The following is a 16114-nucleotide window of genomic DNA, read 5'->3' on the forward strand; positions in this document are numbered from 1 at the left end:
ATATACCTATCATGGAAAGTTGCTGTGGGATCAAAAAGAAACAATGCAGATAATATGGTTTACAAACCTGATTGTGTTCTATAAATACCAGCTGCTGTTTATTAATATTAGGGTTTAAGAGATAGTTGTGGAGAAGAGAAACTTTTTAATAGACTTTTTTTTATTCTAGAAAATATAATTTTCAATTTCAGATATGGGGAAGTATGGTTTTCAGACTTTGAATAGGAAGCAAAGATACCTTGTCCCTCGTCTGCTTCTGCCTCTCAACATCAGCAAATGTGTATTACTTTTTAACTTATGCGTAATGCTCTGCCCCCACTCTTGTCCAATTCACATGTAAGTCAACATATCACCCTCACGATGTACTTGGCGCTCTTGGAGAACTAATCCAAAACTTGGTAAATATATCCCAAATGCTTTAATGTTTTAATTCCTTCTAAGTTTTATTTGGTGGAGTTTATGGGGCATTTACCATGTTTCCACAAATAAGTACACTATCAAAATGAAAACAAAATGACTAGAATAGCACCAAAACAAGTGTAAACATTTTCTGCACCTGCACTACAAAGAATATATATGTGAAGCCTTGACACTTCTTAAATCAGAGGAGCAAGTCAAAGGAATGGGACTTCAAGTTTGGGCAAATATTTGAGTTTCTTTTTATTTGTTTTCAGGCATGTACTTTAATTGTAATATATAATGACTTAAGCAGTTTTATAACTTATATAACCAAGATTGTTCACACATCTCTCTAAGTATAATTCTTTTACAATGTGCCCCTGGCTGTCGCCTTTTGTTCCTTATGCAATTAAAAGTGGCAACTTGATCCACTGCCTTTTTAGACTCCCTCAGCAGCTGGAAATAGCTATTAAATCAAACAGTCATCCTGGATATAGACATACCTCAATTTACACAATAGATGTGTTCCTGGGAAGTTTCATATAGACTGAATCTACAAATATTAAGGATTCTGCACCAACTTACAATTTATGGTTTCAGTTGTATTTCATGTTAACTTTTAATTAGTTATATTGAAAAATGGTTTCCAATACTTCACTTGCAATGATTAATTCCTATATCCCTCTCCACCAGGTAATAGTCTGTAGGTAGCCACTTAAATTCATTAGGGACCTTGTTATTTAAAATATTATTGAACATTGTTCAAAGCCAAGAATGGTTATGGTTATTAATTGGTTTCACACACTACTAATTTATCTTTGTTGTAAGTTTGTATTTTGATCATTCAGTCTTCTTGAGCAGAAAAACATGCCTATCATCAAAGAGAACCTCCAAGATGGTAACTCATTCTATGCTGTGAACTGTTAGAGAATGTCAAGAGATTTTCAACTGAAGAATTCAATGCATCAACATGAGGAGACTTGTATGAACTGATGCAAAGTGAAGTGAGCAAAACCAGGGAAACAATGTGTATAATAACAATACGATACAGTTAATGAACACTGAAAGATACAATGACCACCTATAATCCCAAAGGACTCATGCTATCCAGCTTTAGATAGGGGGCTTATGGAATCAGAGGGTAATGTGGGAGTTTATTTTGCATGACTAGATACATATATTTGTAAGGGATTTCATTTTGTTTTGTCTTCTCAATGGATAAGTGAAGAAGAGAATTTGGATCCAAAAATAAAACTTAATTAAAAGAAAATAATGGAATGGATCTATGTTATGTTTGATAAAGGGCTAATACAGGGTAGGCCAAAAGTCATGAAGGTGTTTCTATATTTAATAATTCCTTTATTTTTTGTTTTCAATTTATACTATCATAGCATCATATACAGTTTCTATAGGAAATGAATTTATATCATATGTGAAAAATTGAATCTCATAAATGGCATAAGTTATTTGAAAATAATTTTCCAAAACATTAGACACCTTTGTGACTTTTGGACCACCCTGTAGTAGTTAATAATGCTAGAGAATTTTGCCACTTACTGCTTAATAAGTTTTTCTTATAAACTAAACCCTCAATTATTCATATTGGAAGAGGGAAAGGATCCTTTGAAATGATATACAGTGGATGATCTGTTCTTCTGGTTTGTGCTATAATCACAACCCTTTCCCTGAGTAGTGACCTTTTCTGTAGAGATAAATGATCCTGACTTGGCTGGGTTATCAGGCATCCTCCTTTACTCCTTAGTGAAGGCTGAATGAACATCCCTAGGTTTTGCCATAGAAAAGGATTGCTGTTCAGGTATACACTGGATGCTAACTCTCCTTTACTACTCTATGATTCTGTGACCCCATTTTCCTAGTGTCTTATCTCAGCCAGCTCTTAATGAAAGAAAGTGACATGATAGACATACCCCATGATAAGCAATAAGGTATCCATGACATAAGCCAGTTTAATGTGTTGCTCTTGTAGGGATCTTTACAATTAGAAAGAAGATGTCAGAAAATTCAAAGGAGTGACTCTGTGATGGTAGAATTTCAGGTAGCATAGTTGGTAGATATTTCAAGGGTTCTAGGTTATTCCCAATGTTGTCACCTAAAAGACTATTTATTTTGCTTATGAAGAAACATTTCTCAGAGACAGTGACAGTAAAATAAGCTTTTACAGCTAGTTAGATATGTACCCAGTTGTTGACTGTTGAGAAGGCAGAAGGGACATCTGCATCTGTGAGTGCATGCACACACGCACACACACACACACACACACACACACACACACACACACACACACACACACACACACACACCCTCTTTCCCCTTAAATCACTTGGGTTAAAATAGAATCTGAAATTTGTGAAAGGTGCTACAATTTATTCTTCATTGGAAGGTAAGAAAATGACAATGGTCCAGGAGTTAAGAATGTTTCTAAAGCTTTTCCCTCCTCATTACCTCTCTTCCCAGACCAAACTCCAAATTTCTGGTAAAGAAAAACAGCAAAACAGCGCTACTCACCAACAAGCCTCTCTACTCTGTCCTTTCTTTCCACGGATTAATTTTACATATCAGTTCTATGGACTTTTGTTTTTGGTTTTGATTAAATATAATTCTTTAACATTCCTGATTTAATTATTTGTGCTCACTTCAAGTTTGCTTATTTTTCAGATTTCAAAATTTTTCATGCATGTTTTTTTAATCTTCCTTTTTTATTTTGCTCATTCATCTTTTTGGGGATATAGTTATTTAAGAAAGAGTTCCTTTTCTGATAAGAACTATAGGGAAAATGGACAGCAGTCTGGCAGCATTTAGGGTTAGAGCAATATCTTAAACTGTATTTCATGATAAATACAAAGTGAATAAGCAACCTGCACATTAAAGACTAGGAAGAGGCAAATCGTGGGCCACATCCAGCCTGACACCTATTGTATACCCAGTAATGTAAAAATGAATTTTACATTAAAAAATACAATAAAACTTTATTTAAAAATGTAAAAATCAGTTCTTAGCTCTCAAGCCGTACAGAATCTGTGAGCCAGATTTGGCTCTTGGGCCATATTTTATTCACCCTTGTTAATAGCCATAGAATAAAAATCAGAAGTGAAGCAGATCACATACCTTTCATAATTATGGAGAAAAGTTGAAACTTAACCAAAGAAGGAATGGTCACAATTACACAATGAAAAATAAACAGGTTTGGTTTTATGAAATTGAAGAAAATCTTTTGCATAAATAAGAGTATGTATTTCAGGATGATATCCAGAAAATGTATTACTTTGTTAGAGTTTCAGTATCTCATTGTTAGTCTTTTCATTTAGCATTTAGTTTTGTTTATCTCTTCTACTGTCTTCTTGGGTTCCAATTTATCTATTTCTCTAATTTTTAAGATTTCCCTTCTGTGATTATTTTTGTCTTATTTATTGGTTTTCTTATTTTGCTGATTGCATATTCATTAACAAAACTTTCTATTTTTTTTTAATGTATGTGGCATTTGGCTACAGAGTTATCTGTGAGGAATGCTTTAGCCAGATCTCAAAAGTTTTGCTATTTTGACTTATAATTATCAATGCTTTTCATATATTTTTCATTCTTTTAGATATTTGTTCTTTGATCTGATTCTTTAGGATTTCACTATTATGTCTCCATTTAGGTTTTCATCTTTTACTTGTGCTACCTCAGTTGAGCTATCTTAACTGATTACTATTTATGGTGTTGTATTTTGTAAAGGATATGTTTAGGATTTCTGCTTTTTTTTTACAATTATCCTCAAATTCTATGTATCCCAATACATAGAATACCACTAAATAATATAGATTTATAGATAATCTATATTATTTAGTGATCCATTTTGTGAGGCATCATTAGTCATTTTTTTTTTTATTTGGTGAGGCAATTGGGGATAACTGACTTGCCCAGGGTCACACAGCTAGTAAGTGTCAAGTATCTGAGGCCAGGTTTCAACTCAGGTCCTCCTGAATCCAGGGCCAGTGCACTATCCATTGCACCACCTAGCTGCCCCATCATTAGTCAGTCATTCTATTCTAAATTATCTGACAATTTAATTCTATTTTTCCCTTTTATTTTTTTTTATATTTGTCTAACTCAGAGAAATGAACATTAAAGGTTTCAATTACTATGGTATTAAAAATCTAAGTCCTTTTTCCAATTTAGTATTTTCATTTCCAGATACAGATTCCATGACATTTGGAGAATATAACTTTAATAGTATTATTTGATTTGTTATCTATGGTTCCTTTAGGCATAATGTAATTTCCTCAGTGATCTCTACATTATGAATCTATATTTTGGCTTGGTTTGATTACATAATTACAACTCCTGCTTTTTGGGATTAACCTGATCCATAGTAAATTATTATTATGCTTTTGTCTCTCAATTTTATTTGATATATATCTTCACTTTTTATATGTGTTTTTTGTAACTGTCAGCTTGTAGGGTTTTGTTTTCTTATTCTACCTGTCATTCTCATCGTTTTGTATTGGTTAAAAAAAACCTTTCAAGTTAACAGTTAGGTTAATATTTTCCTCCATTTGTGTCTATGGAATTCCTTAAATTTTTTTTTTGATTGTGCTATGAGAAATGACAAGCAGGATGATTATAGAGAGGCCTGGAGAGACTTATAAGAACTGATTTATAGTGAAATGAGCAGAACCAGGAGAACATTGACAGAAATATTGTTTGATGAAGAATTGTGAATGACAACTATTCTCAACAATACAATGATCCAAGACAATCCCCAGGACAAATGATTAAGCATACTATTCACCTCCAAAGAAATAACTGATATTGATTGAACACAGACTGAAACATGCTATTTTTCACTTTCTTTCATCTTTTATTTTTTTGTAATACAAAATGACTAATATGATAATGTTTTACATAATTGAATGTGTATAACCTATATCTAATTGCTTACTACCTCAGCGAAGGGAGAGAGGAGGGAGGGAAGGAGGGATAAAATTTGGAACTCATAACCTTAAATAAAAATGTTTATTATTTTAAAAAAATTGGTTCCTGTTCCTTTTCTTAGGCCAATACTTTGTCCCAATGATTAGTTTTTCTTATATCTTATTTTATGAAACCCTATTTCCACAGTCTGTTCTCCCCCCACCTCACTAAGTCTCCTATTTGTCAACTTTTCCCCTAGTTTTATTGTTTTATTTAATTTATTAATTTCTTTTTAAAAAATTTCCCTAAATTACCTAATTCTTTTCCTCTTCTCCCCTTGTTCCTCCCCCATCTTTCAGGTGAATAGTTCAAAATCCTCTTATTATTTCCAATTTATTTTGTTTAATTGTTTCTTTTTCTTAAGCATTTCTTTACCTCATTCTCTTCACAATTCTTTCCTATAAAATATTCTCAACTTTTATTTTTTGATTCATAGTTTAGAGACATTTCTTCTTTAGTTTCTTTGGGTTCCTCAAAGAATTAAAGCTTCTACAGATGTACCAAGTTTCAGCTCCATCTTCTAACTAATTTATTTATTCAGAAGCCCTGGGCTATTGCTATTCTTACAATATGGCATGCAAGTTTTTCAGCTTTATCCCCCTTCACAAGTCTTACTTTGAATTCCTGTTTGCTGTATTTGAGGTTATTGCCTCTGCCTTATATAGATACCATGTGTCTTTTAAAAAAATGTTTTGCCTTTTACCTTCTGCTAGACTATTTTTTTTCACTTCTGTGTTTTTCTATTAATTTAAAAAAATTTCCCCTTTCTCTTCTTTGAAAAAACAAACAACCAAACACTACCTTGAATTTAATTTTCCCCTAATCTAGTTACTTTTACTTTTAGATCCACAAATTCTCACATTTTTTCTTTCCCACTTTCTTTTCTTATAGATTTTATTTTCTTTTTGAACCAATCTGGAATTGCTTTTTGTTATTCATCCCTAGCTTGAGAATCATTAGGCATTGCTTCACGTTCTTTTGCCTTTTAATATGAGTTAAAAGAGTTTTTATTCTTTTTGAGGGTTTAGTATTCATTATGGGGTAACTACCTACTTTACTATCTTGTTAGTCGTGTTCTATGATCTGGAAGTCTCATGTACTATTATTATTTTGTAAGATGAAAATATGTAACATTAAAGCTTCCTTGAGCTACACAAGCAAAGTGAAAAGGATTTTATTAATTCTTACGTGCCCAAACTAGCAAACAAAGCTATTATTGATCATCAAAAGGTTTCTTAGTGACCACGAACAAAGTTTCCCCATTTATCCACTCCCACCAGCTAAGGGGCTGGGTTTTAGGCTTATTAGTTTGGATTAAGGAGATATGCTTCTACTAAAGCAGAATATGATAGCAAAAATGATCAGACATTATCAGAATGTGAGAGTTAGAAGGGATAAATATAATTTATTCCAAGTCAGACTATGTCAACAAAAAGGGAATTGAGAACCAGGGAGGTTATGTCATCTACCTGACTTCACACATCTACTTAGGGCACATATTCCTGTAATAATCAACCCAAATTAAGCCAGCTACTATGTGGAGCAAATGGCTAGATGGTACAATGGGTAGAGCATTGGGTCTGGCACAGGGAAGACTCATCTTCCTGAGTTCAAATTTGGTCTCAGAAACTAGCTGTGTTACCTTGGGCATGTCATTTAACCCTGTTTGCCTCAGTTTCCTTGTCTGTAAAATGAACTGGAGAAGGAAATGTCAACCTCCTCCAGTAACCCTGCCAAGAAAACCCCAAATGGGGTCATGAAGAGGAGAAGACTAAAATGACCAAACAACTAATATTATGTGGAATATTATACTTTTTAAAATATCACTTTAAATTGTCAACTTGTGGGGATCGGTAGAGGGTGAGTTTCCTCTTAATCTATGAAAACCTTGGAGTTGGGGAGAAGAAAACCAATTGGAATATAGATGTCATTTTGATTTTTATTAAATTCATTGAGTTCACAAAGTTCATATGTAAACCTGACTTGCAATAATGTTAAAAGAAAATTTATACCCCCCAAAGAAAGCATTTCTGAAAGGAATAGTCTGCAGAAATTGACACTTTCAAAAAATGAAACTAAACACTGAAGTAACCAAGGCTGTCTCATGCATTCTGTTTATGAAAACAGAAACATGCTAAATTTTAAAATGCCTAAATTCTCCAAGACCATAAATCACAGATCCCTCCTTTTTCCTTTGCCAGTTTCTCAGTTATTAAAAATAGTTTTTTCACAAAGAAAAATGAGCATCTATAAATATAATCAATTTTCTCAGTTTTGGCTACTTCAGCTAAAGTAAAAGTTTGAAATCTTATAACAAAAAGCCATCATGAATTTAGAGAGTTAAGGTGGGAAAAAACCCCAAAACGTCTTCATGGGTTTTGCAATTTGACTTGCAAGCTTTTATATAACAGTTTGGAATGAGCACACATCACAGGAACATTTTAGACTTAAAGCTGGGAGCGATTCCTTATTTTCACTTTAGCAACAACTTCCTAAGTGGAAATGCTGGAGGTCTGCTTTGGCTTCATGTTACTAATAATGTTGACTTAGTTAGCTATTGGGTATCTGTTCCAATAGTAATGCTTGCCTAGTGAGATAAATAAATGTATTCATGATGCATATGGCTTTATGTTAGCCTTCCTTCAGCTTTTCCCCTCAAATTTGCTCACTGAAATAATTTTCCTTAAATATGCCCTGCTTCCCCACATCCATGAGTACAAGGCTACACAGTGGTTAACTCTGCACCTTAAGGGACTTGCACTAGCTCCTTTAAAGAAGACTTGCTAACAGTTTTGAACATGAAAATGCAAGCAAAGTTATTTAAGGTTATTTTTTTCTCTTTTAATATCTTTTTTTTAGTAAGATTCTTTACCCCAATTCCTATTATGTATAGCTACTATTTATTTATGTAAGATACTTTAAATAAGGCTACTTTAAAGTAACCTTCCCAGTCTTTAAATAAGTGTACTTTTCACCCACCTAAGATAAGGTAACATGTGCAATTTGAATCTACTAACCTTAGTATATTGAATTTTGCAGTTGGTGAGTGGGGCAGGTATGGTCCCCTCTGCTGGATTTGCTGAGGTCTGTTTCTTAGACGACATTTCTGAGCTGGTCCTAAAAGACACAAGGGAAGTTAAGGAGCTGACAGGCTCTGCATTTTTGTCCTGACTGAACCCTTGGCTTTTATTTGTTCCTTTTTCTCTGGACTGACTGAGGATCATTTGCATACTGAAATGTGATTGGATGAATCAACTTAGAGTCAAAGATAATGACACTATTTTTTTATAACTCGGGTAAGAAGGGCCTGACTTTAAATTTATATCCTTAAGAAACTATTTTATCAAATCTGTAGCAGGTCCAGGAGACAGTTTATTATTTGCAGATCAATCCACAAATTTGCAAAATTAAAATGTGACAAAAGTAAGCATCTGCTTTGACTATCAAGGCTGAGATGTTTCCCCCCTTCCTCCCTCCTCCCTTTTCTTTTTATGCTACTGTGGAACTCATTTCTCTGACATGTCAGCAAAGGCAGAAATCTCTGCTTGCTCTCATTTGTGGGAGACAGAAGGGGAAGAGATCTGTGTTTTGCTGTTTTCAGTTAAAAGATCACTTAATAGGGGCAGCTAGGTGGTGCAGTGGATAAAGCACTGGCCCTGGATTCAGGAGTTCCTGAGTTCAAATCCGGCCTCAGACACTTGACACTAGCTGTGTGACCCTGGGCAAGTCACTTAACCCCCATTGCCCCACAAAAAAAAAAATAAATAAATAAATAAATTAAAAAAAAAAGATCACTTAATAACACAGTCTACCTGTTACCTCATCTGATTCTCATAACCACTGAAGTTTGCTGATTTGCCCGGGGTGATAGAAATATCAAGTGTCCAAATCAGGATTCAAACCCAGGGCTTCCTGATTCCTAGTGTAGTTCTCTGTCCACTATGAGCCACTCATTGTCTCTGCTCAGCTAGTTCTTTTGTGTGAGGTTCAGAAATACATCATTTTACCTCTCTGTACCACTTTCGTCATTGCGACTAAGCATTTTAGAGGAGCAAATTGGTTGTGACCCTGAATGACAGGACTATAAAGTTTAAAGTGTAGGGATCTCAAAAATGGATCCTGGGAGCAGCATGGCATAGCTAGTGGAAGGGTGAAGGACCTGAAATCAGGAAGCATGGGTTCAAATTCTGTCTCTAACATTAACAACTTGGTTAGCAGTTTGACATCATCTTCCTCTCTTGGGTTTTAGTTTCCTTGTCTGGAATGTGAATATAGTAACAGTATTATTACTTTGCCACTCTACTGGCAAGAACACATTTTTGAGGACTATGTGGGCTTCTTTTTTTCCCATTCTTGAAACTCCACATTATGATCTCTCATTCTCTTCTCCTTTCCACCAGTCTTTGACAAAGAGATAGCCCTTCTCCTTGCCAAAGTCAAATGCTCTACATGTGTACTTGATCCCATCCTTTCCTATCTTCTTCAACAGACTGTATCCTCAATCACCCCCCCCCCCACTCTCAAATCCTCATCCTCTCCCTACCAACTGGTTTTTTCCCTGTTTCTTCAAACATCCCCAAGTCTCCCTTTTGTTTTATTTTCTCTTTTTATCTTTTTTAGCCTTCTCTTGGGTATTCATATTAGAGATCAGATTTTTTTTTGTTCAATTCTGGTCTTCTCCATATAAAAACTATGTCATTGAATGGCCATTTTCCCCCTCATAGTATTATGATCAGTTACCCTGGGTGGGTGATTCTTGGTTGTAGTCTAAGATCCTTTGTCTTTCAGAAAATCACAGTCCATGACCTCCAAACTTTTAATGTAGCTGCTAAATCCTTTGTAATCCTTATTGTGGCTCCCTGATATTTGGTTTCTTTCTGGCCAATTGCATTATGTTTGCTTGACCTGATAATTGTGTAATTTGGCTATAATTGTCCTTGGGATTTTTATTTTGGAATCTCTTTTCTGAGGTGATTGGTGGATTCTTTCAATGCCTATTTCGCCTTCGTGTCCTAGGATATCAGGACAATTTTTCTTGATAATTTCTTGAAAGATGCTGTTGTGGTCTTCCTTTTGATTATGGCTTTCAGGTAGTCCTATGATTCTGACATGATCTCTCCTGGATATATTTTCTAGGTCAGTTGTTTGTCCCCTGAGGTACTTTATATTTACTTCTATTGTTTTCATTCTTTTGAAATTGTTTGATTGATTCTTGACGTATCCTAGACTCATTAGCTTCCACTTGTCCAATTCTAACTTTTAAGAAGTTGTTTTCCACAGTTAGCTTTTGTGCTTCCTTTTCCATTTGGCCAATTGTACTTTTTAAGCATTTGTTTTCTTTTTCTATACTTGCATTACTCTCATTTATTTTCCCAATTTTTCTTCTACCTCTCTTATATGATTTTAAAGTTTTTTTTTTTTTTTCTGAGTTTGTCCATGAGTTCTTCCTGGGCTTGAGACTACTTCCCATTTTTCTTTGAGGTTTTGCCCATAGGCATTTTGAGTTTGTGTATTGATCTTCCCTGTCACCATAATAACTTTCTATAGTCAGATTCTTTTTTCATCATTTTTTGCTTATCTTTTTTGCTCTTTTTCCTTTCTTTTAAATTTTAAGCTCTGCTCCTGGGGTTCAAGGGGAAATCTTTGTCTTCTTATGCAAGGGATTGAAGGCCTTAGATGTTTCCTTGGTACAGCACTGATGTTGCCCTGGGGCCTACAGCAAACCCTTGTGTCTGGTGCACTGAAGGGGTGTGGTGGGGGATGGCTGGTACTGCTGGAGGCCTTAGTGGTCTGGCAGCTTACCTAGTGCTGAGCTGAGGGTCCTTGTGCTAGTGTCTGGTGTGTGCTGAGTTCAGTGGGGTGTTTCTGCATTTCCCCAGAACTACACTGAAGCATCTGAATGCTGGAAGCTGCCCATTTGCCCTGGGTTGCTCTGAAACACATAGCAATTCTCAGAGTTGGAGCCTGCCAGTTCCCCTGGTTATGCTGAGGCAGCTGGGGGGAGGTGTCTAGGTGTTGGTGTTTGCTTGTTCCACCACACTGGGGCTCAGTATCTCCTAATTATTTGCTGAGGTGGATCTTGCTGCTGGCTTATGGGGATGCTTCCTGTCCTGGACTGTGTTTCCCTTTTACCAAAGTGAGATGAACCTTTTTTGATGATCTTCCAAGTTTCTTGGGCTAAAAAGATAGTTTTGCCTCATTTTTTGCTGGTTCTGCTGTTCTAGGATTTGTTTTGGGGTGATATTATATGGTTTTTTGGAGGCAAAAATGGGAGAGCCATGGTGATTACTGCTTACTCCATCACCCTGGCTGTGGGGAGTCTGACCTTAATCATTTTTTATTGATATAATAAACTTATTTTATCTTGCCCATTGTATTCAGTGAATCAATAAATAATAAATTAATAAGAAATTGGGTGTGCTTTGGCAAAATATTGTGGCAAAATATTCTTTATTCAACCTTCCCAACCTTCCTTATCTGCTAACTTACCAGCTCAATTCAATTTTTAAAAAGTTTATTAAATGCTAGTATATGCAAATGTTTATTAAATTCCTAGTATATGCAATATGTGGGGCACAGTTCACTTGAGACCTAAATAAATAATGTAAGCTCCTTCAGGTGAAAAGGATACTTTGAGGACAGAGACTATGTTTCCCTTTTCTCTTCCCTTGTATTTTATCTCTGTGCCTTTCCACATAATAGACACTTAGAAGTCTTAAAATAACAACCTGTAGAGGAAAGGAAGGAAGAAAGGAAGAAAGGAAGGAAGAAAATGAAAGAAGGAAAGGAGAGAAGCAAGAGAGAGGGAAAGAAAGAATGGAAGAAGGAAGGAAAGGAAAGAGAGAAAGGGAGAAAGAATGAAAGAATGAAAGAAAGGAGGGAGGAAGGAAGGAAAGAGAGAGAAAGGGAGAAAGAAAGAAAGGGAGGAAGGAAGGAAGAAAGGGAGGGAAGGAGGGAAAGATGGAGGGGGAGAGAGAGAGAGAAAGAAAATGGCATTACATATTTGTAATGCCCTAGGGGATGAAGGCTTAGATTTTAACATAAATCCTTAGTTAATAAACCATTTTGGCAACACAAGTGCACAAGAAGACAGTTTACTATTTGCAGATTAAAAAAATTATAAAGTCACAACCAGGGATTACTATGTAACTGCATTAGCTAGCATTAATAGGTGCTTGTTCTACTGGATTAAACTGGATTGGGGATCAGAATATCTGGTTTGAATCCCGAATATCAGTTGCAACACTTATTGTCTATTAACTTGGGCAAGCCATGTTAACTTTCTGAGTTTTGGTTTCTGCGCCAACAAAAATGAGGAAGTAGAACTGGGAGACCTCAAATGCAGTCCCAGGCCCACAGCCTATGGCCCTGTATGCCAAATGTTGGGTAATTTATGCCATCTACTTTTCCAATATTTACTCCCAAGAGACCATCCCCTCCTCACTAGGTACATTTTTTCATTTGTACTAACTTCAACTATATTGTAGGGGCAAGACAATACAAATATAGGAGTATTAAAAATTGGACATGGGTGTTTTAAATAATGAAATTCACTTTTTCATTCAAACCTAAAGCAAAACTAGTATCAGAAAAAGTCCAAATAAGTTTTTAAAAATTAAAATGGATTTATGAAAAAGGTTATAAGATTGTAAAACATTTACCACCAAAAATTATTTAGAATTAAAAAAAAATTTCCAGTGGGCCTAAAAGTTTTATCTCCATTGAAGATATATAAATTCCTAAAAAGAGAAGATATTATAACATAACCCTGACCCATGGATTTGTGATGAAATTTTTAGAATTTTATCCAAGAGATTCAGATACTTCAAAGGCATAGGAATTTGCTTCAAAGACCTGAGGACTCATCTTATTTAGATCCCATTGAAAACTTATGAGTTATAGGCTGTTCATTAAAGGCACTCTTAATATCCAATATGATTTATAGTTTCTTTATAAAGAACTAAAGAATGTTCAAAAAGCTTATGCTTTCAATATCAAATAGTACAGAAAAGTAGTTGCAGCAAAAAGGGGACATGTTGCATTTTAAACATTTTAAAATATGAAAGGTTGTAAAGTTTGTTGTGGAAGTCAGTAAATTTAACATTACATTCTAACAAGTAATTCATACGACATGGTATATCTTTTCATGATACATTACTATTTTATCTCTAAGAGATCAACATTTATACTTCTCTCTGACCTTAATCTCTTTATCTTCTAAGTCTCCCAGTGGTCTCTTGGAACCTTGATTATCTGACCTCTCTGAATCTTCCCAGTTCATTAGTATTCTTTTACTATCATTGATTTTCCAACCAGACTGGACTCCAGTTTCCCCTCATGATCAATCACTTCAATGCTACCATCAGTAAAATTCTAGGCTCATTTTCGTATGAACCTTTGGATATATCTTATGCCAATCTCCATAACTGTATCATAATTACTATCTACTTTATCCATTTCTATTCACAAGCTGGAAAACATTGCTAAAGAAGATACCCTCTCCAAGATGGAACAGTACTTTGATAAAGCTTGAAAAAATCTGGGCTCTGCCATCTGCTTGCTATATGACTTGGGGAAATCACAACCTGTATTAGCCTCAGTGTCCTGGACCTGCCAATGCTTGCATTCAGATTTTATGACACAATTTGGGGTACTCCCCAAGTAGCTTGAAGTACATGGGGGGAAAGCATTGAATTTAAAATCAAAGGTTTTCAATTCTGCATTTGAATTCCTCAGTTCTGCTACTTTCTCACTGGGTGATCTTGAACATTCCATCCTTTGTAAAATAAGGGGGTTGGACTAGAGTGATCACTAAGTTTCCCTTTCTACCTCTGAGTCCTGTAAACTCCATCAATCATACTGAACTAAATGGAATCAGGTCTCTACACTACCACACACATCCTCAGTCCCTAACTATACAAAAACACAAATAGAATCTTCCTTGAACATTTTTCCAGAAAACATCTGGGACAGTTGCCAGTAAATTTGTTTGTGATAGAGAACCGTAGAGTTCCTCAGAAAAGCTGGCATTTGGGACCAGAAGGAATCCAGCATGAGTACTCTTCTTATGTAATCATACTGATATATTACATAAAATTAAAAAAAAAATCCTGAGAAAATAATAGTGAAAGAATGTGAAACTCAAATATCAAATATCACTTTCCTGTTTGTATTTCATATTTACTTACTAATGTGGTATTTTGCTTTGTGTATGTAGTTATTTTGTTCAGTTGTGTTGGGCTCTTTGTAATCTCAATTGGGGTTTTCTTGGCAAAATATATTGGAGTGGTTTGCCATTTCCTTCTCCACCTCAGTTTATAGATGAGGAAACTGAGGCAAACTGGATTAAGTGATTTGCCCAGTGTCACACAGCTAGTAAGTGTCTAAGGCCAGATTTTTGAACTCTGGAGGATGAATCTTCCTGATTCCAGGAGCAGCACTCTATTCACTTCACCACCTAGCTGCCCTACATATTTCTGGGAATAAATAACTGTCTAGAGAGCTAAGTGGCACAGGGGTTAGAGTGTTGGACCTGGAGTCAGGAAGACCTAAACTCAAATTTGACCTCAGATATTCATCAGTTGTGTGAGCCTGGGCAAGCCACTCTTTATTGGTTCAGTTTCTTCAACTGTCAAATGGGAGTAATAATAGCATCTTCGTTGTGAGGACAAAATTTGTGAAGTCTTTTGCAAACCATAAAGCACTACATAAACTTTATAGATACTTTTATCTGTCCAGAAGAAATTTCAGCTACTTAAAGCAACAGGAAGCAACTCATTATTAAGCTTGCAAATTTAAAGTAAAAAAAAAAAGCAGGAAATAATTGGGGAAATAATAATCTGTGGATTACAAAAGAATTCTTCTACAAAACATTCAAATCACTTCTTTTTCATGCTGTCCTAAGAAATGAATGTGTATTAAATTGTTTAAAAAATACTGACTTTTGTAGCAATAATTTTATAGAAATCATTGTTTATTCAGCTTGAATGTTAGAACTCAAATTATGAGTGAAACAGCAAAGTTAATACATCCTTCATAACTTTCTTTTGGACCAGACCTCTAATTTCATCAGTGTGAGGATCTCTATCAATGCATATCATAAATGCAGATCATAAACTTATATGCAACTTATTTTTATTTTTATTTTTTGTTGGGCAATGACAGTTAAGTGACTTGCTCAGGGTCACACAGCTAGTATGTGTCAAGTGTCTGAGGTCGGATTTCAACTCAGGTCCTCCTGAATCCAAGACCAGTGCTTTATCCACTTTGCCACCTGGCTGCCCTGTGACTTAGTTTTATTGACTTTTCATGGGTACTGAAAGATTAAGTGGCACGATGATGGCATGTGGCATAGTTAATATTTAATAGATGGGGCTACATTCCAGATCTTCATGCCCCCCAAAGATATCTATCCACTACACTCCTCTTCAACTATGACAAAAGCAGAAGGGGCTACCTCCTTACACAGTGAATTCCCCATTACTGAAGATCTTTAAGCTAGGTGGTAGAGTGGATAGAGCACTGGACCCAGAGTCAGGAAGACCTGAGTTCAAAATTGGCCTCAGACACTTACTAGCTGTGTGACTCTGGGCAAGTCACTTAACTTGTCTGTTTTAGTTTCCTATCTATAAAATGGGGATACTAATTACATCTGCCTCCCAGGATTATTGTGCAGATCAAATGTAATAATATTTATATAGTGCCTAGCACAGAGTTGGCACTTAATACATTTGTCCATCCT

At 35.3% G+C, this 16114-nt stretch overlaps 1 protein-coding gene across 1 annotated transcript in view; it reads right to left on the reverse strand.

Moving 5' to 3' along the window:
• The window catches only part of LOC122735085 (retinal dehydrogenase 1), a 48475-nt gene extending 39931 nt beyond the window's left edge, over positions 1-8544 (reverse strand). Inside the window, exon 1 of the mRNA XM_043976358.1 lies at positions 8391-8544. Within this exon, the coding sequence (XP_043832293.1) occupies positions 8391-8477 (87 nt within the window). The 5' untranslated portion in view covers positions 8478-8544. The remainder of the gene's footprint in view (positions 1-8390) is intronic.
• Positions 8545-16114: the final 7570 nt, after the last annotated feature.

The sequence above is a fragment of the Dromiciops gliroides genome, chromosome 1 (genome assembly GCF_019393635.1).
Source record: "Dromiciops gliroides isolate mDroGli1 chromosome 1, mDroGli1.pri, whole genome shotgun sequence".
In the NCBI taxonomy this organism is placed as follows: Eukaryota; Metazoa; Chordata; class Mammalia; order Microbiotheria; family Microbiotheriidae; genus Dromiciops; species Dromiciops gliroides.